Source organism: Podarcis vaucheri (genome assembly GCF_965113315.1).
Source record: "Podarcis vaucheri genome assembly, chromosome: 15".
Classification (NCBI taxonomy): domain Eukaryota; kingdom Metazoa; phylum Chordata; class Lepidosauria; order Squamata; family Lacertidae; genus Podarcis; species Podarcis vaucheri.
The window spans coordinates 36,035,133-36,060,226 of record NC_138753.1 but is presented as its reverse complement, the minus strand read 5'-3'; the positions used below and the strand labels follow the sequence as shown (position 1 = coordinate 36,060,226).

Genomic DNA, 25,094 nt, shown 5'->3' with positions numbered 1-25,094 from the left:
TGGATTAGATAGATAGGAGCATCAATTTTCTACCATCTGATTGGTATGAGCTTGTTTGTTTAATCTGCCTGTTGATCTGTCTGGTTTTGTTGGTCTTCTGCAGTGTTCTTAATTCGAAAAAGAAGCATTAACTGCATATAATTTACAAGATTTGTGCCTTGTAATGCCTAGCTCAGAACTAATTTTTCAGCAGGGTTGTGTGCATATGACTTTAGGAAAGGGATCAGTTCACCATGAAACCAAAATTGCAGTAGAATAACTGCTTTTGCAAATGAAAAAAAGGGGCATGAGTGGGAACCTGAACATGCATGTCTGCAGTTTTGCGCCCCACCACCACCAATTTCACTCTGAGGCCATTGGAAGGTTTCACAGCCATTATATACAACAAGGATATTCCTATTCTGCCTGCTGAAAAAGGAAAGGAAGGACATAGGAAAAGGAAGCTGCTGCTCCTGTGGGTTACATCATCATTTGCTGGTATTCCTTCCTCCTCCCCCTCCCTTCCAGGTTTGCAGATGTAGCTCTGGATGTTATGCAGAGAAAGAGCACTACTCCAGGAGGAGAAATTAGGTTTTTATTTCAGGTTCTAGCATCTTGTTGAACGAGAAATTTAAGCACCTATCATAATGTAGCTACTGAAAACCATCTTTAAGGCTCAGTTTGCTGCAGGATAGAAATTTTGCCAAGGATTTCTAGCAAGAGTATCAGATTCCCAAAGGAAGTTTTTAAAAAACAACTGGGTAATTATTAAGCTGCATAGAAAACATTTTGCATTTCTGATTTGGAGGCCACCCTATTACTGCATTCCCCCTTGAGACTGCAAATGCTGCAATCTCAGCCGGTAAGACTTTACTCCGTTCTGCCTTTTGCTTTTGTCTTTACTATTCACGGCCAGAAGCATGTTCTAGAATCACATCCTCCAACAGTGCTAAGGACACAGGCACAGAACAGAGGAAGAAAATAACTGGATCCCATTTGCGGTAATCTAATGAAAACAAGCAATGAAATAAATGGTTGAAGGCACATGCATCACACGACTTCTCATTTTTAATTCCATGCCCATTATGCACCAGTGATAACACCACATGGCTTTGTGGCATAACAGTCACGCTCCAATCCGAGTGTTTCGGGGCTTCTAACTCAAAAGTCCTGTCCAGATGGGTGCCACTGCTTTAAAGACTTCCTTCACAGAGCGCCGAGAAGTCTTATCATTCCCTGTAAACAATTACGGTTTATATCAGCAAAAGGTAAAGCTTCACACCATGTAGTGGCGCTGCTTTTGCTCTTTCCTAGTCATAGTGCAGGAAATACCTTCTGGTTACTTTACAGAACACCATTTGGAAGGGATCCAAGAAAGTAGCTGTGTGCCTGGGCCAAATGCTTTGCTAGCAGGAAGCTATCTCTGGACTTGATACCCTGGTGCAACGATCAAACTTGAGGAATGCCCTCCTCTATTTTGCTATGTCTGTAATTCTCAGACAGCTGCAGTATTTGGTGTCTGAGCACCTTGCCAAGAAGACTGGCTCAGTCATTCAGGAACTGGGAACCAGGGCACCGACAGATGTCAGGACTGTAAATTCCACCACGTCTAACCACTGGCAGGGGCTGATGGGAGCGGGAGAGTCACAGACCCCAAGAGCATGCGCTTTCAGAAAAGGAGAACATAGTGTCCATTTCTCTAAAAATCTATTATTTTATTTATTTATACCTCGCCCATCTGGCTGGGTTTCCACAGCCACTCTGGGCGGCTTCCAACAAAATATTAAAAATACCTTAAAACAGTCATTATTAAAAACTTCCCTAAACAGGGCTGCCTTCAGATGTCTTCTAAAAGTTGTTTATTTCCTTGACATCTGATGGGAGGGCGTACCACAACCGAAGCGAGATCTGCTTTTAAGTTCCTTGAAGCAGAAAGGCAGCTTTTTTTTTCTCCAAAAGAAAGCAGGCAGGTTTTTATTTTTTAAAGCAAAATACTGGGGATTTCGTGGGTGGTGCCTGGTACCCGAACCCTTAAAGACGCCGGGGTCGAAGCGTAACACTGGGCTGCCGTTGGAGGCTTTCCATAGTGACCTGCCTCTCCATGCAAAACGAAAAAGACTTGCAGAGCTTAATATTGTAGAGATAACGCTGGATCGGGGCCCTTTCTTCTAGGATGCCAGTCTCCTGCGTGCAGGAAAATGTATTTGGCATAGCCTTCCGTCCTCTAAGCCCCCGCTTCTGATATGGACGGAAACTCAAACCCGGCTCTGCCACCTCAATGAGGACTAGGATTTTATAACGTCTCGTTGCACGACGTGTTCTCGCTCTCCGAAGCTGCACCTCGGAGTAGCAACTCCCAATCTTGCGCCTGCCGTGCAAATTGCTGCAATGCAACACGGCGATGCCTACATGGGCGGTCCGCAGCCTACCCTATTTTAATTTTATTAAAAGCAAATAAACAAACCCAACACGGCAGCGCCTGGATGGATTCACACGGTGCGCGTGCATTTCCAGCAGAGAAGATCGCGGGGAGGCAGCGTGTGCTCTCCTCCTCCTGGCTGCAAAACTGGACGGGAAGGGCAGCAGGAGGGAAGGGATTCTGCAGCACAAGGAGAAAAGCAAGCCGCTTTGCAGCAACCCGACAGGCTCCTTCTTGCAGCAGCCGGGAAAAGCCCCCCAGCGAGAGAGGCAGAGAGACGGTGCAGATGACTCACCCGGCTCCGTGGGCGGGCGGGGTCGAGAAAGAGTTGCCCAGCCCTGTCCGCGCTAGTGGAAATCTACCGCTCCCTCCTCCTTGCTTTCCAGTCCGGGGAGAGAGAGAGAGAGAGGTTAAGATTCCGCCCTCCCCCCCCCCCCGCATCTCGGGTGGTTTCTCTTTCTGGGCGGCAACTCCCAGGTTTGAATTTGTGCTGCAAAATAGCGCCCCTCCGTGGCCGATTTTGGCTACTGCAAGACGAGCCCCCGGAATTTCTGGAGTTCCTGGAGGTGAAATGGGAATTTCTGCGGGTGGTTTCTCAAGCTTTCCTCGGAACTGTCGGGAAAACTCCCCGCCACCTGCTCAAGCTTTATTGGAAGGAAGGGAGGGGGGAAACCTGGCAAATGGCGTTGCTGACCGGAGCTGATGGCAACTGGAGTCCAACCAGATCTAGAGGGGGACATAGGTTCCTCGTCCCCATTGCAGTGGTACCTCGGGTTACAGACGCTTCAGGTTACAGATGCTTCAGGTTACAGACTCAGCTAACCCAGAAATAGTACCTCGGGTTAAGAACTTTGCTTCAGGGTGAGAACAGAAATTGTGCTCTGGCGGCACAGCAGCAGCGGGAGGCCCCATTAGCTAAAGTGGTACCTCAGGTTAGGAACAGTTTCAGGTTAAGAACAGACCTCCAGAACGAATTAAGTTCTTAACCCGAGGTACCACTGTACATGGATATGGATTCCCGCCCCCGCCCCCCAAAGAATGTGCCCAAGATTGCAATTTAACAGAGCAAGGCTGTCAGATGTAAGCAACACAGTGGAACTTACTTCTTTTATCTTTTTTTTTAGTGGAACTTATTTCTGAGTACAGTGGTACCTCAGGTTACATGCGCTTCAGGTTACATACGCTTCAGTTTACAGACTCCGCTATCCAGTGGCGTAGCGTGGGTTGTCAGCACCCGGGGCAAGGCAAGTAATTTGCGCCCCCTAACCCGTGGATTTGCGCCCCCTAACCCTAACCCCCAGATGTTGCGGCCGGCCCCCCCTGCACCCCCCACGCTACGCCACTGCCACTATCCCAGAAATAGTACCTCGGGTTAAGTATTTTGCTTCAGGATGAGAACAGAAATCGGGCTCCGGCGGCGTGGCGGCAGCGGGAGACCCCATTAGCTAAAGAGGTGCTTCAGGTTAAGAACAGTTTCAGGTTAAGAATGGGCCTCCGGAACGAATTAAGTACTTAACCCGAGGTACCACTGTAGATATATTCACTACAGTGGTACCTTGGTTCTTAAACGCCTTGGTCCTCGAACAACTTGGAACGCAAACACTGTAAACCCAGAAGCAAGTGTTCCGGTTCATGGATTTTTTTCAGAAGCCGAACATGCTCCATTTTGAGTGTTACACTTCCAATCAGAGTGCCACACTTCCATTTTGAGTGTTACGCTGAGGTCTGTCTGTTTTTGCTATTAATTTTGAGTTTCTGTTTTTGCGACTCTTTTTGTTTTGTTTTTGTGACTGTGTGGAACCCAGTTCAGTTACTGATTGATTGATTGATTGATTGTGTGACTGGAGTGCATTGTTTATAGCTCTCATTTTATGGATCAGTGGTCTCATTAGGTAGTAAAATTTATGATAAATTGTTCTTTTAGGGGTTGTTTTTAAAAGTCTGGAACAGATTAATCCATTTTACATTACTTTCTATGGGAGAGCACGCCTTGGTTTTGGAACACTTTGCTTTTGGAACAGACTTCTGGAACAGAATAAGTTTGAGAACCGAGGTACCACTGTACATACACATAGCTCTGCTGGATCAGGCAAGAGATCTATCTAGTTGCATAACTCTGATATGCAGAGGAGCCGACCACATTCTTCTTGGGAAGCTGTCAAGTGTGACCCAGGGGGCAATAATCCTATCCTACTGTTGTTCCCTAGCAACTGGTATCCAGAGGTTTGCAGCTTCCAATTCTAGAGATGGCATATAACCATCATGATCAGTAGCAATGGCTAGAATTTGCCCATTAGCTTGCCTGCTTAAAGCTGTCACATCACATGGTAGAGACGTCCACCACTGGCCAATAAAATTGAAAATCTTATTTTTGGGGGAGAGTCTTCAATACAGTTCAACTTAGATTTAAATTCCCCTCCTGCTAGTTCATAGATTTATGGTGAAGTCCTATACTGATGATCCAAAAGCTGAGGTTTCTGTAAGATTTGGCAGAAGCTTCAATACAATAGTGGACGCTGGTGGCGCTGTGGGTTAAACCACAGAGCCTAGGACTTGCCAATCAGAAGATCGGCGGTTTGAATCCCCGCGACGGGGTGAGCTCCCGTTGCTCGGTCCCTGCTCCTGCCAACCTAGCAGTTTGAAAGCACGCCAGTGCAAGTAGATAAATAGGTACTTCTCCGGCGGGAAGGTAAACAGCGTTTCCGTGCGCTGCTCTGTTCGCCAGAAGCGGCTTAGTCATGCTGGCCACATGACCTGGAAGCTGTACACCGGCTCCTTTGGCCAATAAAGCGAGATGAGCGCCGCAACCCCAGAGTCGGCCACGACTGGACCTAATGGTCAGGGGTCCCTTTACCTTGACCCTTTACTGATGATCCAAAAGCTGAGGTTTCTGTAAGATTTGGCAGAAGCTTCAATACAAAAGTGGACGTCACCTTTGTGAAAAATGCATTGGTGGAAAAAGCTCTGAAATGCTGGCAGAATACTGTACTTTAAATGGGAGAAGTTGCCCTATTCTAAGTCAGACCATGGTTTGATCTAGCTTAATATAGTCTACACTGACTGGCAGCAGTTCTCTGGGATTTCAGGTGGGGGTGGGAGGTTTCTCTCCCATACCTTCTGTGTGCAAAGCAGATGCTCTACTAATAAACTATGGCCCTTCCCCAACCCAAAGAATGCATATGCTGTCTCTTATACCCTGCTTGTTCACAGCCATGGACTGTTGATGCGTAATCTTCAATTTACTGCTCAACTTTGAATATCTGAACGCACGCTGTGAAAGCAGACAGTCCCAGATTCAATCCCGTGCATTTCCTGGTAGAAACCTAACAAAGGTGGCAAATTGGCAATCAAAAATTAGCATTTGTAGTAGCTTCTTCGGGCCCCACAGATTGGGCTTGGGGGCTGGTGAGGAGGGCCTTGCCCCCTTTAAAGGCATTCTAAGCCTTTCCCTTGAATGTTACATTTTCTTTTCTTTTTTTAAAGCTATTCCTCTTATACGTGGGAAGAGAAATAGGTGCACCGGAAGAATTCTTCTGAACGTTGGATAACTGACAAGCACCAGGCCTTTAATTTTTTTTTTTTATAATACTACACTTTGTTTTGTTAATATATAATACATATAAATAACTTCATAATAATATTAAGGCAACTGTTTTTATGTTCTGGCTGTCCTCCGATGATTCTCTGTCCACCCTCGGGCAACCACAAAACGTTCGACTTTGGGCCCAGCCTTCGGATTACAGTATTTAACTTCCTTCAGATTATTTAACTTGCTTCGCATTCTCTCTCTCTTGACCTACTAAAGAGTACCATGTTTTTCACCTCCTGTTCTCTGACTCACAAGGGAAAAGGTGTGTTTCAAGTTGGCTGAGACAGACCTGAGAGTACCAACTGCTAGGTTTTACATTTGCAGAATAAATGAATTATAACAATGGGGGTAAGGTCCTCATTGGTGCTTTGTCCCAGTAGTCCTCAGTGCAGCCTGACACCTCACAGCAGAGGATAATATTTTCCTTTATTAGTCTACAGAACTCATCTCACACACTCCATTTTTAAGACTGTTCCCAATGACAGACTTTGGGGATTCTGCACCTTTGTTTCGCTTTAACTTCCAGCCTGGCTGCTCCCGGCTGTGGGTATTCGGGAGCTGCGGCTGGTCCTAATAAATCCCTGCTCAAGGTTTGGGATCACCACTGCAGTGATCCTTAAAAGGTAGTGAGTTTTTTTATCCTCATACAGTGGTACCTCAGGTTACATACGCTTCAGGTTACAGACTCCGCTAACCCAGAAATAGTACATCGGGTTAAGACCTTTGCTTCAGGATGAGAACAGAAATCGGGCTCCGGCAGGGCAGCGGCAGCAGGAGGAGGCCCCATTAGCTAAAGTAGTGCTTCAGGTTAAGAACAGTTTCAGGTTAAGAATGGACCTCCAGAACGAATTAAGTACAGTGGTGCCCTGCAAGACGAACGCCTCGCGAGACGAAAAACTCGCAAGACGAAAGGTTTTTTCGTTTCCGAGTTGCTTCGCAAGACGAATTTCCCTATGGGCTTGCTTCGCAAAACGAAGCTTGCCCCCGCACCCCGGACCTCTTTTGAAGCAAGGGGCGGCGGGGAGAAGATCGCTTCTCCCCGTTGCCAGCCCCGCAATCTCCAGGGACAGAGGGAAAGGCGCGCGCACCTTCCCCTCTATCCCCGGACCCCTTTTGAACCAAGGGGCGGCAACGGGGAGAAGCGATTCTCCCCGCGGCCCCTTCCCTTGTTTTAAAACAGGTCCCCTCTGTCCCCGGACGGTCTCCATAGGAACGCATTAATTGATTTTCAATGCATTCCTATGGGAAACCGTGCATCGCAAGACGAAAAACTCGCAAGAAGAAAAAACTTGCGGAACGAATTAATTTCGTCTTGCGAGGCACCACTGTACTTAACCCGAGGTACCACTGTACTGAAAATAAGGAAGGGGGGAGGTTGAACTCACCTGGTGAGTTCAAGGCACTGGCAGGATTTATTTTTTGCTTTAGATATGTTTACCTTACTCTTCAGCCAAGGAAGCAAAGGCCAGCCTAAGACAACCAACCAACCAACCAACCAATTGCATTTATAGCCTCCTCACTGGAGCTCAAGATAGCATACATAGTTCTCTCCCCTTTCTATCTTCACAACAACCCGGTGAGGTCGGTGAGACTAAGAGATCAGCTAAGGCAGGCATGGCCAGACTCGGCCCTCCAGCTGTTTTGGGACTACAATTCCCATCACCCCTGACCGCTGGTCCTGTTAGCTAGGGATGATGGGAGTTGTTGTCCCCAAACAGCTGTAGGGCCAAGTTTGGCCATGCCTGATAAGGTCACCCAATGAGCTTCCTGTCTGACTGCAGATTTGAATCCTGGTCTCTCGGGTCCTCGTCCAACACTCTAACCACTACAACACACTGCCTCTTTATGGCTTGAGGCAGAACAGTAAATGGTGTGCTTCCCCTAAGACATGATTCATGGTATCTAAGGTTGGCCAACTGAATCTGGCACCTGAGACAAGAAAGGATGCTACAAGTGCCTCTCCCTGCGAGTAAAAAATCAATAATTAGAAATGCCTATCAATTTGCTGCCTTTAGGCAACGATCCCGCCTAAGACAGCTCTCTTACTTTAGCCTAATGGTGGAGTTGGCTCCCAGAGCGGCTTAGGTAAAGCCAATGGAAGCAATAAAAGTGATATCAATCAATAAACAAGAAGATAATCGCAACAGGTTCAAGGAGCAATACAATCAAGATCTTTAAAAGTATTTGTTTTAAATTTGGGTTTAAAGAAAAGACCACCCACATATACAGTATTAGAAGGCCCGGGCAATTAAAAGCAATTTTTCATTGTGGCAGCGCAATAAATAAATAAATAAATAAAAATGGTTTCCCGTTGGACTTGGTTGGGGCATGAGTTACATAAATGAGATACTAAAGCTGAGGCAACGTACACACACTATATTTAAAGCACCCCACGCACAAAAAAGTATTGTGGGGTCTGTAGTTTGTTAAGGGTGTTGAGAATTGTAGCTTTGTGAGGAGGAAAATAGAGTTGTGAGGATAGTTTAGTGGGGAAGTGTTGTGTTTTCAACGTGCTTTACCTGTATGGGTTTATGCACAGCATTCGTGGTTCATCCAGTTGTTTAATCACACCCTGTAGGCCTTCTCAGGCATCAGGATTTGCAGATGGGGCTCCTTTGGTAATTCCGCCACTCTCAGAAGTTTGGAGAATGGTGGTCCAGAAGAAGACATTTTCCTGTAGGAGCCTCTAAATTGTGGAACTTCCTCCCCATAAAGATGTATCAAGCATCTTCATTGTACAGTGGTACCTCAGGTTACATACGCTTCAGGTTACAGACTCCGCTAACCCAGAAATATTACCTCAGGTTAAGAACTTTGCTTCAGGATGAGAACAGAAATCATGCTCTGGCGGCGCAGCAGCAGCAGCAGGAAGCGCCATTAGCTAAAGTAGTGCTTCAGGTTAAGAATGGACCTCCAGAACGAATTAAATACTTAACCCGAGGTACCACTGTACACCTTTTTCGCTATATGCTGGAGACGTACCTCTTTATATTGGCCTTTGATGGTCAAGATTTTTGTGACCCACCTCCTTTATTCATATAGCTCTGTTCCATTTTGGAGGGGGCGTTTGCCAGCGTTTGGCGTGAATTGGACGACATTGAGTTTTTGGCGAAACCGTGACTCTTCAGGTTAGGACACCGAGGGCTAATTTTGTCGGGCGCCGTAAAATGTGGGGGTTTTCGCCACCAAACGTTGCAGGGTGTCAGGGACTGGCCAGAGAAGAGGAATGACAGAGACTGCCTTCCCATCCTGACCCACCCAGGGAGGAGGAAGAGGAAGACAATATAGATTTACAACAGTGGTTTGAGGGAGGTCACAGCTCAGAGGCAGATGAGGCAAAAAGTTGGGAAATAATGGGAGAGGAGGAGGCAGGACGAGGGTGACAGCTGGCCGACACGGTATCTTTAGAAAGTGAAATATACTTGGAGTTGAGTGTGAATTTCATGCTCTTTATTCAGCTCGTAGTAGAAATGAATGAATCTTTCCCCCAAATGTCTAGCTATATATACATTATTTACACAAGGGTCCCGTGTGATTGGCTTACTCCGGGCTGCTCCTGTAGGCCAATCAGGTTGCGGAGTCACTTCGTCCAGGAGCCTGATTGGCTGTTCCTGTAGGCCAATCAGGTTGCTGATTCACTTCGTCCAGGAGCCTGACTGGCTGTTCCTGTAGGCCAATCAGGTTGCGGAGTCACCTCCTCCAAAAGTTTGATTGGCTGCTCCTGCAGGCCAATCAGGTTGCTGATTCACTTCATCCAGGAGCTTGATTGGCTGCTCCTGCAGGCCAATCAGGTCGCTGATTCACTTCCACCTGGAGATGGATTGGGTGGCTCCTGCGGACCAATCAGACTGCTACATTCTGGATCCTACTGTTCTAGGATTCAGCTCAGTACATAACAGAAAGCATTCCAGATCTCCCAGAACCTGGCAAGCCTTGAAAGTAGGAGAGCAAAGGGCTCAAAGACAGAGGGCACGTAGCAGAACCCATAGAAGAGACGAATGAGGAAGTGGGAGAGACAGAGAGGTGGAGATTCACTCAGGACAATGCCATTATCCAGGCCTCTGGGTTCTACAGCCCCTCTGTGAAAAGATATAAATAAAAAAGGACGGTTAGAAACCTTCCCTTGTCTTTCCTGGGGAACCATCTGGGAGCCACCAACATCATCCTGACAACCTCCAGTGTTCTTGGACTACAACTCCCATCATCCCTTATCATTGGCAATGTTGGCTACTGCTGATGGTATTTGGAGTCCAGCAACACCTGGAGGACCACAGCTTCACAGCTGTAGTTTACCTTGGTGGGTGGTATGTATGCTGGACCTACGTATGGTATTTTTTGGTGCTGCTTGGCAATTGTGATGGAACATAATGGAGGAGGTATGTCTCTTAGGTCAGCCTGTGAGCAGGCATTGTTGCTCATTTGCATACTGTAATCCAATTGGCTAAAAGAAACAAAAAAACACCAGTAGCAGAAACAGAGCTGAGTATGGTAGATAAGTGGCAATTTCTTGCCAGTAAATAGGTCTTATATACCTTATGCCTATGTAATGCTTAAATAGAACTGGCACAATGCAACAATTTTTGTTCACCTATTATGCTCAACTTAGCTGAACTCACCACTCTCCGTCTGTGAATTAAGTGTCTGTTCCTTTCTTTCCATCACTCCTTTCTGGGGGGAAGCAATTAGTGTTTGTGGAACTGCTGGGCAATGCTGTTATATTGAAGGTAAGTAATTCAGTCCTTATTCTGTTCTCCATGATAACTGGAATGGCAAAGGTTTAATTATAGCTGTGGTTTGTGTAACCCCCTCCCCAAAGTAGCTTCCTTTTCCTTTATTCCCCTGATCACGATTAGTTGTTTGTTTGTTTTATAAAAGCAATTCAAAGCAACTTGGAACAACAAATGAACAACACATACTCTCAAGGCAACAGAAAACAGTTGCTATTCGGTTGCTCCCTTTTTCTAACAGAAAAATGATTCCAATTATTTATTTGTTTGTTTATTTTACATGCTGCCCTTTATTAACAGGTCTCAGCGCAGTTTACAGAATAAAATACAAGATAAAACACAAGTAAATAATTAAACCCAAACAACAAAACAATAACTGCCCCCCCCCTTCCCGCAGCACTTTAAATTGGGCCAATTAGCTAATTGGACTTACTCCCACTTTTTTGTATAGGATAGTAGCATAATTTTCCAGGGACACTTCATCAGATTCAATAAGCATTATCCTTAACTATAAACAAAAACATACACAAATATGTCATGCACAAACACATGGGAGAGACAGACAAAGTTTAACATGACGATGGATTATATTCATGTGTTTTGCAAAAGGTTTTGTGATGAGATAAGCTCATGACTTTTATGGGTTTGTTTTCTTTAGAAGTTCATGTTGACATGGCAGCACTGAGGGGATAGAACAAGACTTTTTCAGCCTTGCAATGAGTTAGCTAAAATAGCCAGATCTGGGCCCAGAGATGATTCTGTATGTTTAGAAGCAAAATGTCGAGACACACTTTGGCTTGGCTCCCCATAAAGAGACAGAGTGTCTGTAAACAGTTCCTCAGATCTGTATAATGAAACCCTCAAAATCAGTGCTTCTTCTGAATGAAAATAATCATGTCAACATGGTGTCCTTTTGTCATCATAGCATCATAGTAAAAGCTTTTCAGTGCGGAAAATGGTGCCACCTAGTGGCCCTGACCAAACATTCACTCTAGTTTTTGTTTTTATTATATTACACAGCATCACCATAAAGAGTGGTGTTCTGCATGCCCTTTTCTCATTGGCTGCACAAACTAGCTCAGTGTCACTGGGGAAGATACTGTTATTTGCAAAAGCCCTTTCTTTAGCATGCATGCCAAAGTACATGTGGCTGTAATTGGTTTTTGCTGTTTAGTCGTTTAGTCGTGTCCGACTCTTCGTGACCCCCTGGACCAGAGCACGCCAGGCACTCCTGTCTTCCACTGCCTCCCACAGTTTGGTCAGACTCATGTTTGTAGCTTCGAGAACACTGTCCAACCATCTCGTCCTCTGTCGTCCCTTTCTAATTGGTTTTAGTAGTTTTTAAATTCAAAATTTAAATGTGCTGGTGGGATGTGGGTAATAAATGGTGGGTAATAAATGTGGTATGTATGTCGTAATCAGCAGCATTGCTTTGAGCTTAACATTATCACCAAACTGTTGAGATCAAACTAGGGGGTCAATTCAAAAGTAAAGTGTTGGCCCTTTATTTTATTTTTTTTAAAATTGCATTTTCAAAAACAGGAGCAGAGCATATTTAGTCCCCCTCTCCTCGCCCTGTCCCACTTACAACTTCATACCAAATACAGCATGCATACTTCTACCTTTAATAACAATTTTCTTAGAAGGAACACCATATTTTCATAGTCATATAGTCATAATACTTCCAAGGATTCCTCAGGACAACAACACTTTTCTCTCAAAAGGAGACCTACCTAAGGCTTAATGAAATACAGTGGTACCTCAGGTTACATACACTTCATGTTACATACGCTTCAGGTTACAGACTCCGCTCACCCAGAAATAGTGCTTCAGGTTAAGAACTTTGCTTCAGGATGAGAACAGAAATCGGGCTCCGACGGCGCAGCGGCAGCAGGAGGCCCCATTAGCTAAAGTGGTGCTTCAGGTTAAGAACAGTTTCAGGTTAAGAACAGACCTCCGGAACGAATTAAGTACTTAACCTGAGGTACCACTGTACCGACACTGAATTTTTGCTTGCGAGAGCATTTATGCTCAACTAGGCTGGTTGCAGCAGAAACATTAGGCTAACCTCACAACACATTCCAAAGTAGACTAGAACACGGCTGCAGACTAGCTCTCTCATAAACTCAGAGTTACAAATTTCTTTCCTCTTTAGTTGTCTAGGGAAGGGGGGGCACATACACAGGATTTATTTTTTATTTTCTCTCTTTTCTTTCTACCACTTGGAGAAGACTCTCCTTTGGAGCCTCTCTCAAATAACAAACATTGGCACACCTCATTCTCATATTTGTCTTGTTTAAGATTGATAAGGCCCAACATGGCTTCCTTAGATTAAATTTTTGAAGCAAAATTGCATTATTATTTTTTAGATGGCACATTTAAGATAGGCAGCCACTGGATGTTACCCAAGGCCAATTTAAACACAAGAAAATGTTTCTTAAACACAAATTGAAGGGGTCTGTCAGAGTCCAGGCGGGAAGTAAGCGTCAATTGGGCTTCCTTCTCGCTGGGAGTCCTAGGACGTGTCTCTTTTGACAGGGGTGCACCCATTTTCTATGACTGACAATCTCTGAAAGGAGAACCTAGGAAAACTCCTTAATCTCTGCCCGGGAACCCACAGCAACCTTCCTGCCTCTTACAATCTGAATTCAGAGTTCCTACTGAACGCTTGCACACTTGCAATGTCAGATCGGAACTCAGAAACACAAAAAGGGGAAAAGAAATTGGTGCCCTTGCCTTCTCTGTTCACAGGTCATCTCTAACAAAGATCACCATGGCAGGGATGCGGCTGCGCATGGGAGTTATAGTTTTCAGTACAGAGGGAAGTACACAACCTTCTCTGGACGACTACCGAAGGATTAGGTGAGCATCTAGAATTAAAGGGGAAGAGACACACAAGACCCTCCTCTGGGCAACTCCGATGGATTCGGGTCTGTGGTGAAAATTAGATGATGGAAAAGGGAGGGAGAAAGTTTAGATCTGAAGGAAGGAAAGGAAGAATTAAAGAATTTTGGCTGCTGTGGTTTGAGAACCCAACCCACTACCCGTGTTTCCTATTTATACTCATTTTCGCATGCGCTGTCCTGGCGATCCCAGGATCTCTTGACTCGTTGTTTAAGGCTGGCCAGATTGAGCTTTGTTTCTTTCCTCTGGTTAACCCTGCTGGACTATGTCTATGCTGGTTCTTGAAATAGTCAGTAAACATTATCCATTCCTCCGCCAGTGTGGTGTAGTGGTTAAGAGCGGTAGTCACGTAATCTGGGAAACCGGGTTCGTGTCTCCGCTCCTCCACATGCAGCTGCTGGGTGACCTTGGGCCAGTCAAACTTCTCTGAAGTCTCTCAGCCCCACTCACCTCACAGAGTGTTTGTTGTGGGGGAGGAAGGGAAAGGAGAATGTTAGCTGCTTTGAGACTCCTGAAGGGGAGTGAAAGGCGGGATATCAAATCCAAACTCTTCTTCTTCTTCTTCTTCTTCTTCTTCTTCTTCTTCTTCTTCTTCTTCTTCTTCTTATATTCCTTGTCTTCGTTTTCTCTTATCCTGTTCGTCAGACCAGCCAGTTCAGCATATTCAAACGTTTTACACTGCCATTCTTCCTTAGTGGGTACTATACCGTATTTTTCGCTCTATCGCTCTATAGCACACACTTTCCCCCCTCCAGAAATGAAGGGGAAATGTGTGTGCATCCTATGGAGTGAAGACAGGCCTGAAGCCTGAAGCCCAGGGAGCGCAGTGCCAACTCCCACTGCGCTCCCCGGGCTTCAGGCAGCTATCCGCAAACCTTCGGAGCGCTCCCCCAGCCCGCAAGCTCCGGGAGCGGTGGCAAAGCTGCGCAACCTTGCCTCCCCTCCCGGACCTGTTATGGCGGCTGGGGTCGGGGGAAGCTTGGGCTTCCCCCGCCCCAGCCCCACGGCTAAAAACGAAGCCGCTCGCAGCCTCTCCCGGCTGGAGAGGTTGTGCGTGGCTAAAGAGGAAGCCAAGACAGCCAGTGGGATGGATCCCGCCAGCTGTCTTGGCTTCTTTGCTCTTTGAGGCTGGGGGGGGGGAATAATTCCCCCCTTTATTTCCCCCCCTAAAAACAAGGTGCACCCTTGTTCTCCACCTTTGTTGCCAATAAGGTTCTAGCTGCGGTGGTGGCATATAGTAGTAAACTTTTTGTTTTGGGGTATAAGGAGGGCCTAGGTTGCTTCTGTCTTCAACGGAAACGTGGTAGGTATGTTGTAATCAGCAACACTGCATTGAGCTTAACATTATCACCAAATTGCTGAGATCAGTCTAGAGGGGTCATTTCAAAAGCAAAGGGTTGGCCCTTTATTTCTCAGTCGACTCGCCCACGGAAAGCAGGAGGTTTGGGGAGCTGGGCAGAGAAAGCAGGAGGTTTGGGGAGCTGGCCACTCCTTCTCATTGTGCCAGTTCCACTGCTTGCTTGCTTGCTTGCTCACCCAGAGAGCAGAAGTTACAAAAGGCAGCAACAACAGAGAGGAACCATGAGGCTGATCGGCGTTCCATGGAGGTTAACTGTGGCCCGTGGCAGGTACCTGACGATGACCTGACCCTGACGCCGTCTCTGCTTATAACACATCCATCCCTTTGCTTTGCTGTCAAGGCCTGTTGTTTTGAAGGATTGCTCTGCAAGTTGGCTGGCTGATAATAGACCCTGCACTCCCTGTCTCTAACACACACACACACACCCCGCCCTAGGCAGCTCCCTCCTCCAGCCCTCATCCCCATCTCTGTCCAGGAGACAGGAGTTGCAAGCATGTGAATCCAGGGCAGGCTTTTGCTTCCAGCCATGGCCATCATAAAACCCAGAGCAGGGCCATAGCTAGGGGGTGGTGAGGTGGGCCCCTGCCAGGGGCGTAGGCTGTTGGGAGGTGGGGCACAAAATCGGCTAAAAATATGTCTGTAAATAAAAGTGTTGATTATTGCCTCATAAGAAAAGGTTTTAAATAGAGGGTGGGGCAGCGTGTTGGAGGGGAGGCGGAAGAAGAGCCAATTTGTCAGTGGCTAGGGGGTGCAATCTGGACAGTTCTGCCAGGGGCGCAAGATCACCTAGCTGCAGCTCTGACCCAGAGGGGTGTTATGTACTGAGTTGAATAGGATCCAAAATACAGCAGTCTGATTGGTCCTAGAACAATAGGATCCAGAATGCAGCAGTCTGATTGGTCCTAGAACAATAGGATCCAGAATGCAGCAGTCCGATTGGTCCACAGGAGCCACCCAATCCAGCTCCAGGTGGAAGTGAATCCGCAACCTGATTGGCCTACAGGTAAATCCTGGAATTAGCCAATCACATGGGCCCCAATGTGTAAATAACGTATATAAAGCAGACATCCTGGGGGAACTTCCATTCCTCCTCACCACTATGAGCTGAATAAAGAGCATGAAATCCACTCTCGACTCTGAGTATACTTCAGGGGTAAGTGGCAATTTGCAAAGGGGAGGTTGTGTTTTCCCTCTTGCTCTGTGGGGCTGAGGTTTTGCTTCCCGGTGTTCCTCATCTCCAGACACCCTCCTTTAGCAACAGGCCCCCAGGGAAAAGGTCACAGGCCTGCCAGGCTATTTCTAGCCGAGGCTGGAGGGAGAAAGCTCCCTAATACTATCTTTAGCTATTAGGCCTTTGCCAGAAAGGAACATGTGCACTCCGGGTTGTCGCGAATGGCTGCCTGCAGCTGTCATTCTGCCCGTAAAGGGGCACCGGTTGGCCTGGAGGGTTGAAGTGGGTGGGTGGGGGACGCCATATAAATAGCGCGAGCCTGGCCATTCTGGGGCGTGGGTGGCTCAGGGCAGGGTTTTGAGCTTGACTTTCTGAGTGCAGCCTTCTTTTTCCAGCAGAGCAATGCCAACCCACCGGCTTGTGATCGTGAGGCACGGCGAGAGCACCTGGAACCAGGAGAACCGTTTCTGCGGCTGGTTTGACGCTGAGCTGAGCGACAAGGGGAAGGAGGAAGCCCAGCGGGGGGCCAAGGCAGTCAAGGATGCGGGCTACGAGTTCGACATCTGCTACACCTCGGTGCTGAAGAGGGCCATCCGCACCCTCTGGTACATCTTGGACGGCACCGACCAGATGTGGCTGCCCGTGATTCGCACCTGGCGCCTGAACGAGCGCCACTACGGGGGCCTGACGGGCCTCAACAAGGCCGAGACCGCAGCCAAACATGGAGAAGAGCAGGTCAAGATCTGGAGGCGCTCCTACGACATCCCACCACCCCCCATGGATGAAAAACACGATTACTATCAAATCATCAGCAAGGTCAGTGCTGGGTATGAAACTCTGGAGAGAGAGAGCATACCCTCCAACGTTTCTCTGATGAAAATAGGGACGTCCTATTCAATAATAATTAATAATAATAATAATAATAATAATATCCCATCCATCTGATTGGGTTGCCCCAGCCACTGTGGGGGGCTTCCAACATACATAAAAACAGAATAAAACTTTAAACATTAAAAAAAACTTCCCTTTACAGTGCTACCTTCAGATGTGTTCTAAAGGTGGTACATTGGTACCTTGGGTTACAGACGCTTCAGGTCACAGACTCCGCTAACCCAGAAATAGTACCTCAGGTTAAGAACTTTGCTTCAGGATGAGAACGGAAATTGTGCAGCGGCAGCAGGAGGCCCCATTAGCTAAAGTGGTACCTCAGGTTAAGAACAGTTTCAGGTTAAGAACGGACCTCCAGAATGAATTAAGTTCTTAACCCGAGGTACCACTGTATCTCCTTGGCTCACAGGTCGCATACCCTCCCAACATTTCTCTGATGAAAATGTCCTAAGGAAAAGTGGGACATTCCAGGATAAAATCAGAAACCGGGATGGCTTCTGCAAATCCGGGGCTGTCCCTGGAAAATAGGGACACTTGGAGGATCTGAGAGCACCAGTTTGGCTTGGTGGTTAAAGAGCATTGGGCTAGAATTTTGAAAACTCGGGTGCAAATACCCATTCAGCTATGAAACTCACTGGGTGATCTTGGGCCATCAGTCATTCTCTCACAGCCCACCCTACCTCTTAGGATTGTTGTGAGAATAACATGGGGGGAGGTGCATGTTACTCTGAGCTCCTTGCAGGAAAGGTGGGATATAAATGTAATAAGTAGATGGAGAGGAACTGTTTTGCTGCAGATAGTCCAAAACCTCTGAGGATATGATGGGTATTGATTTTTGTAGAGCAATGAAGGCAGAGCCCATAACCAGTGGCGTAGCATGGGTTGCCAGCACCCGGGGCAAGGCAAGTAATTTGCGCCCCCTAACCCGTGGATTTGCGCCCCCTAACCCTAACCCCCAGATGTTGCGCCCGGTGCGGCCGCGCCCCCCCTGCACCCCCCACGCTACGCCACTGCCCATAACACAGGCTTGGGGAACCTGTGGCCTTCCAGATGTTAGTGCACTACAGCTTCCATCATTTCTGACAAATGACCAGACTGACTAGGGCTGATGGGAGCTGGAGTCCAGCAACATCTGGAGGGCCACTGGTTCCCTACACCTGCATGAGAGGGTAGTTTGGTTTTTTTTTACTTGCCTGTTGCGATAGGAGAAAATTGCCTTGCATTTTACTCAACATGCAGAAATGGTACATAAAAGTCATTCATCAACAGCACTGTCCTTTTATTTGTATAAAATAAAACTATGCTTAGGGTGACGTACAATAGGGGGGAAATACATAATTACAAATATAAACAATAAATAACGTGCATCAAAAAGTACACAACAAAATCGATAAGTTTCCACATAAACTATAAATCATAAGATATTAAAATGTAGCTACAAAAAATTAACACCAATAACAGAAAGAAAAACGCCCAAGAAAAATCCAAAAACAATACCCTCGCTGGTGACCAATGGGATGGAGTTATGCTGCAAGAAAGGCTGACGTGATGGCCTCTGTGGAACAGAAGGGGATCCTTTGGTTGGTGAGAGTCTATTGTGGTTCTGCAGCTGAGATGTTTTGTCTGGCTAGGATACTCCTCCGGTAGCATCAAGGTACAGGGTTTGGCTTCTGCAAGAATAGGGCCACTTGAGGAATGTGTTTGGATAAAACAGCTGAAGAGCCTGAGAATCTCCCTGGCTGCTGGACCGAGCCCACGAAAGCTTTTTCAAGGACTGAAAAGGAAGCCGCCCTTGTTTCTCTCCTGTCTGACCCCACCAGGACAAAGCAACTTTCCACCAGCTTACGTTATGAAAGACCCATTGAGTTACCCTTCCTTTCCCACTCGCCGCACACTCTGCCAGTTTGCTGCTTCCACATATTTAATATACAAAGCTGTCTTCCGCTGAATGAGGCTGTCTGCGGATCCAGTTTAGTGCTGTCTACTCCAGCTGGCAGAGACTCTCCCTGGTCTCAGGCTGAAGGTATTTCCCATCTTGGAGATCCAGCCTCCTTGGTGGACTAGTCCACCCCTAGCACTCCTACTCTATGCAGGCAGTCCAGAGCTAGAGCGGCCCCAACATATGGCTGTCCAGCTTCAGCTTCCAGCAAGCAGTGCTCATCATCCCTCTAGGTCACTGGCACCGTGGTTGAACTACTGTTACTATTAAGAGCCCGTCTTCCTGTAATATTTTACACTCTCACACAAATTTCTAAATTACATTTCAAAATACTCATTTACACAACCTTAAATCAATGACTTCCCTCCGTCTCATTCCATGGTTCATTTTGCATATCATACATCCCTGCATAAAACCATTCAGTAATCTATTGTTACATCATCAAAACTTACTTACACTGTTGAAATTATCTTAATGCGACCCGTGTTTTTAAATGTACAGTCTTCCCCCATATAATCAGTAAACATTTTACAGTCTTCTTTAAACTTATATTCTTCTTGTTCTCTTATTCTATATGTTAAGTCTGCAAGCTGCGCCTAGCCCATCAGTTTAAGTTGCCATTGCACATGCTTTTCCAATGCACTTTGCTCACATCTACACCATACATTTAAAGCACATGCCTTACCCCAAAGAAGTCTGCTGAGGGTGCTGGGAATTGTAGCTCCATGAGGGGTAAACTACTGTTCCCATTATTATTTGGGATAAGCCAAGTGAGGATGGGAGTTGGAGTCCATTCTGCTTTAATTCTGCAGGCTAGCCTTCAGCAAGATATCCCATGGAAAACCACCAGCAGTGATCTGAAAGGCTTTCTTCATTCTCCAGCAGATCTGCCAACTTTGTGACTATTAGGTTCTCCTTCCCAGTGGCATATCCCTTTCCTATTATTATTATTAATAATAATAATAATAATTATTATTATTTATATACCACCCTATACCCAGAGGTCTCAGGGCGGTTCACAGAAAAGATCACAACATATATAATCAGAATAAAAACGACAACCCAATAACACACACACACACCCAGAAAAGAGCCACATTTTAAAAGGGTATAAGATGTCAAACAGATCAAAGGCCTGGTTAAAAAGGAACGTTTTTGCCTGGCACCTAAAGGTGTATTATGAACTTCCCTGGGGAGAGCATTCCACAGACGGGGAGCCACCGCAGAGAAGGCCCTTTCTCGTATTGCCACCCTCCTGACCTCTCGAGGAGGAGGCACACGAAGGAGGGCCTCAGAAGATGATCTCAGGGTCTGGGTAGGTTCATATGGAAAGAGGTGGTCCTTGAGGTATTAATGAAGACCCTCCTGATGGTGAAGAGCTTTATATCCCAGACCTCTATAGCCTTTACTTTTAACTGGTCTGAGAGTCACCTCTGATAACTGGGAACTATATACTGACCCTTTTGAAGGCTCCCAAAGCAGCTTAAAGAGAGAGCCATTGACAATGTAGTCAAGCCCAGAATTACTATCCAGCCCTTTGCCAGATTTCTGAGCACCTAAAGTTGGGATGAACCGCAATGGGCAGAGACTACAGACCACAAAGGATGCTCTTTGTGCTCCTGCCAACCAGTTGGTCCACCTAGAAGCTCCTGGGGTCGGGCCCATAACTGTCAACGTTTCCCCTTTTTAAAGGGAAATTCCCTTATTCCGAATAGGATTCCTCGCAAGAAAAGGGAAAAGTTGACAGCCTCCCCGCTCTAGTCCAGAATTTACCATTGTTTTCCCCACTGCACCACCCAGGCACGGCGCTATGCTGGTTTGAAGCCTGGGGATCTTCCTTCTTGTGAGAGCCTCAAGGACACCATTGCCCGTGCCCTGCCCTTCTGGAACGACGAGATTGCGCCCCAGATCAAAGCTGGCAAGAGGGTGCTTATTGCTGCCCATGGCAACAGCCTTCGGGGAATTGTCAAGCACTTGGAAGGTAAGGGGGCTACCTTGCATCACCTGCCAACCTGCATCTCATGCATTCTTGTGTTTTCCCATCCTCTCTGTCTCATAACCTGCATAGGGCATTTTTGCTCAATTATGGGCAAAAGGCCACTTCCATTCATTTGGTTTTTAGCTTCTACATGAACATTGCAACTGATTGGGGTAGTGTACAGTATTTAATCCTTGTGGGGGGAGGGAAAGGTTCAGCTTTCTTTTTAAAAGTCAAGTTTTCAGTCCTCAGCTATAAATCTCAGGAGCCAGAGAAGGCTCTGAGCAGGATTTCCGGTTATTTGGGAAAGAGCTTTGGTAATCTGCAAAATTACCCACCCCCTACTTTGGCTGACCAGAGGGAGAAATAATTATGCAAAATTGCCATATTTTTTGCAAATTATAAAAGTATATTGTTTACAAAGCTCTTGCTCTCACATAATTTGAGTTAGCCTGGTGCTGAATTGTGGTCGTAGTCTTTTTTTTTTTTTTAAATTAAACCTGCCCTGGAGACTATGGTTTGGGCTTGAGCACAAAGCTCATTCATTATAAGGAAGCAGGGGATTCTGTGAAGGCGCTAAGAACATAGGAAACTGCTTTATACCGAGCTAGGTCATTGGTCCATATAGCTCAGTATTGTGGACACCGATTGGCCCTGGCTCTCCAGGGTTTCAGATGGGCTCTTCCCCATCTCTGCCTGGAAATGAACTGAACTGCGGATCTTTCGCATGCAAGACAGGGGGGGGGGTCCAGCTTTCAGCTCCTCCGCTGCTGCAGTGCAGTATTGCCACTCGGGTTCTAGCAGCGTTTTGCCCTTGCAGCTCCATAGTCCGATCTAGCAGGGATGCTCGTGGGGTATTTGTGAGGCCAGGGTACCAGAGAAGACGCCTGGGGCCATCATGAAAAACCTGTATCACTTTACAGGTGACCTTTAGTGGGGCAGAGTGCCAGCTCCCTGGCTTCTGAGCTATGTACTCTATAGCCTTCCCACTTTAACCTGCATGGTTTCAGTGCCTCCTTGAAAAAAACCCAAATTCTCTCTGCCGGAAGCATTGCTGAGAAGCACGCAGCATCCTTTGCCAGTTTCCTTGATTCAGAAGTGATGGTTCTACACACATGATTTAGTATTTCAGGGTCAGTGCGCCTGGGTTACTCCTGACCAACCCTATATCCTCAAGCAGCTGATTAAAAGAGCTCTGTGCTCTACGACCTGCAGCCTGCTTGAAGGTTGCGTTGCTATTTCCAGTCCGGAGTCGCGTTACAAGATTTGAGGTTGGCAGAGGTCATGTTCCCAGGCTTGGCTACTGCCACCTCCGTCCCAGGCCCCGCTGGTAGCCTCACCGTCCACCACCTCTGCCCCGAGATTCTGTTTCCCTGACCTCTGTGAATGTGCCCTGTCCCAAAAGGGCACGGGCATACCAAGGAGGCTGCTTACAATTCTAGAGGAAGAGCGGGCAGCATATATTATAGGTCACGCAAGCTGGCACTAGCACCTTCGAGCTTCCCTAGTGTCCTCTGCTGGTAGCTGCTGAGACCACTGGTTTGGGAAGCTTCGTATCTTAGGCATTTCCTTGGAGACAGCAATATGCTGCTTGTGTTGGCTGCAGAGAGTCAGTGTGTTGCTTGTGGTGCTTCATTTTAAGCCCAGCATGGAACACATCTCGCTAGACAATTACCGGTATCTATGTGGATTAAAAAAAAGAAGAAAATTAAGCCACAGGGGTTAATACTTCCCAGAGGAGCAGCTTTTACAGGATGTTGCAGCAAAGATAACAAACAATCTGGGGTGGCTTTCATGCTAAACCATGATCTAACACTATTATTACTATTATTATTATTTATTATTTATACACCGCCCATCTGGCTGGGGGAAACCAACAGAATATTCTGTTGGCGGCTCCCAACAGAATATTAAAACCACGATAAAGCATCAAACATTAAAAACTTCCCTAAACAGGGCTGCCTTCTGATGTCTTATAAAAGTCAGATAGTTGTTTATTTCTTTGGCATTTGATGGGAGGGCATTCCACAGGGCGGATGCCACTACCGAGAAGGCCCTCTGCCTGGTTCCCTGTAACCTCACTTCTCGCAGTGAGGGAACCGCCAGAAGGCCCTCGGAGCTGAACGATGGGGGTGGAGATGCTCCTTCAGGTATACTGGGCCGAGGCCGTTTAGGGCTTTAAAGGTCAGCACCAACACTTTGAAATGTGCTTGGAAATGTACTGGGAGCCAATGTAGGTCTTTCAGGACCGGTGTTCTGTGGTCACTGTGAGCAAACTTCAGGCTTCCGTGCTTCCCCTCCCCTCTCCTCTTGGACGCTGCAAGGAGAACGCTAGAAACATGGTGACACAGAAGAAGAACAGTTTCTGTGTGTCCAGACCAGGCATACTTTTTATGTTTGAGGACTGAGCTCCTTCACTGCAAATTAATTATTATTATTATTATTATGTATACCCCACCCATCTGGCTGGGTTTCCCCAGCCACTCTGGGCAGCTTCCAACAAAATATTAAAATACAATAGTAAACATAAAAAAAAAATACAGTAGTTAAACATTAAAAGCTTCCCTAAATAGGGCTGCTTGTTTAGGTATTAGAGCCAAGTGCTGGCTCCTTTTGGCCCCTTCTATCTCTCCCAGGCAGATATATTGTCGCTTGAGATGGGTGACTGGCCATCTGTATGTGTGGTTGTTAGGTTGCAAGACACTATCTCTGACAATTGCAGCGCTTTGACAATGCACAGAGGGGGACCGTCTCACCTTGTCTGGTTCACCACTTAGGTATGTCTGATGCGGCGATTATGGAGCTCAACCTCCCGACTGGGATTCCCATTGTGTATGAGTTAGACGACAACCTGAAACCTACGAAGCCCATGCAGTTCCTGGGTGATGAAGAGACCGTGCGAAAGGCCATGGAGGCTGTGGCAGCCCAGGGCAAAGTCAAAAAGTGAGAGGAAGCGAGAAGAGGCACTGGTGAAATAAACATTTGAAAACCCCACTTGCGTGAGTGTGAGGTCTGTCAGTCTAAGAGTTCTGCCCAGCAAGAGCAGAGGAAAGAGTACAGTTGGTTTTGGAAATAGGTTCTTATTGTTTAACATTCATTCCCTTGAGAGCCAGTGTGGTGTAGTGGTTAAGAGCGGTAGTCTCGTAATCTGGTGAACCGGGTTTGCGTCTCCGCTCCTCCACATGCAGCTGCTGGGTGACCTTGGGCCAGTCACACTTCTTTGAAGTCTCTCAGCCCCACTCACCTCACAGAGTGTTTGTTGTGGGGGAGGAAGGGAAAGGAGAATGTTAGCCGCTTTGAGACTCCTTTGGGTAGTGATAAAGCAGGATATCAAATCCAAACTCTTCTTCTTCCCTTAATTATGGTTGAATCCACAATAAGGCCTATTGGTGCTGTTGGGTCATTGCTCTTCCACAATCAGTTGGGTGCAGAATGAAAAGCACGTAATATCCAGAAATTACCCTTCCTCTTGACCAACATCCTTTTGTAGTGTGTATTCACAAGTAAGTTCTGTTTGATGAAGCATTTAACCAAAGGCATTCTGCATCTAGGTCCTGCCTTCATTTTTGTTTGCTGTTCAGTGGGGCTGGAGGGATTATTGATTCTTTGTCCCTTAATTAGCTACCTTCTGTTCCCCTGCCCCTATGAATTGGATCTCATAGTTCTCAGCAGTAGAAAACATGCTTTGCAGGCAGAAAGTCCTGGGTTCAATTTCCAGCATCTGCAGACGGGGCTATGAAAGACTCCTGTCTGAAATGCTGGAAAGGTGCTGCCAGTCCATGTTGACAATGCCAAGATAGATTGGCAAATAACTTGACTCTGTATAAGGAGCATATTTGCCCTGCCTCACCACCTTCTGTGTTTTTTCCCATGGACTTCCTTAGATTCTGGAATTGCACTCAGCAATTAGCTGTGAACAGCTCCCTCACTAAGGGCCTTATCCACATTTCCTCATGTTCCATTGCTTTCCACCAGGGAAAACCACTCTTTAGTGCTCAATTGGAACAAAGGGCAACCCCCGTTTTCTCCGACGTTTTCTCCGATTTAGCACTAAAGAGCAGGTTTTCCCTGGGAAAGGAGTGGGGCAAGGGGAAAACTTCTTGGACCCATGCTTTCTAGCCACAGGAGAAGTGTGGACAA

The 25,094-nt window shown here is 46.7% G+C and overlaps 1 protein-coding gene and 1 long non-coding RNA gene across 2 annotated transcripts; both read left to right on the top strand.

The window, feature by feature from the left end:
• The first annotated feature begins 10,344 nt into the window (after window positions 1–10,344).
• Window positions 10,345–13,909, top strand: LOC309519749. The gene is made up of 2 exons (XR_014214000.1): window positions 10,345–10,711; window positions 13,466–13,909. It is a non-coding gene; the product is annotated as an uncharacterized lncRNA (long non-coding RNA).
• Window positions 13,910–16,471: 2,562 nt separating this feature from the next.
• PGAM2 (phosphoglycerate mutase 2) lies at window positions 16,472–23,948 on the top strand. Its single transcript, XM_082200909.1, has 3 exons — window positions 16,472–16,965; window positions 20,777–20,957; window positions 23,732–23,948. The coding sequence occupies exons 1-3, from the start codon at window positions 16,552–16,554 to the stop codon at window positions 23,899–23,901; spliced, it is 765 nt and encodes a 254-aa protein (XP_082057035.1). The 5' UTR covers window positions 16,472–16,551; the 3' UTR covers window positions 23,902–23,948.
• Window positions 23,949–25,094: the final 1,146 nt, after the last annotated feature.

Coding starts and splice junctions, on each gene's coding strand:
- PGAM2 (XM_082200909.1), top strand. CDS start 16,552: ATGCCAACCCACCGGCTTGTGATCGTGAGGCACGGCGAGAGCACCTGG. Junction 16,966..20,776: donor ACTATCAAATCATCAGCAAG/GTCAGTGCTGGG, acceptor TGCACCACCCAG/GCACGGCGCTATGCTGGTTT. Junction 20,958..23,731: donor AATTGTCAAGCACTTGGAAG/GTAAGGGGGCTA, acceptor TTCACCACTTAG/GTATGTCTGATGCGGCGATT.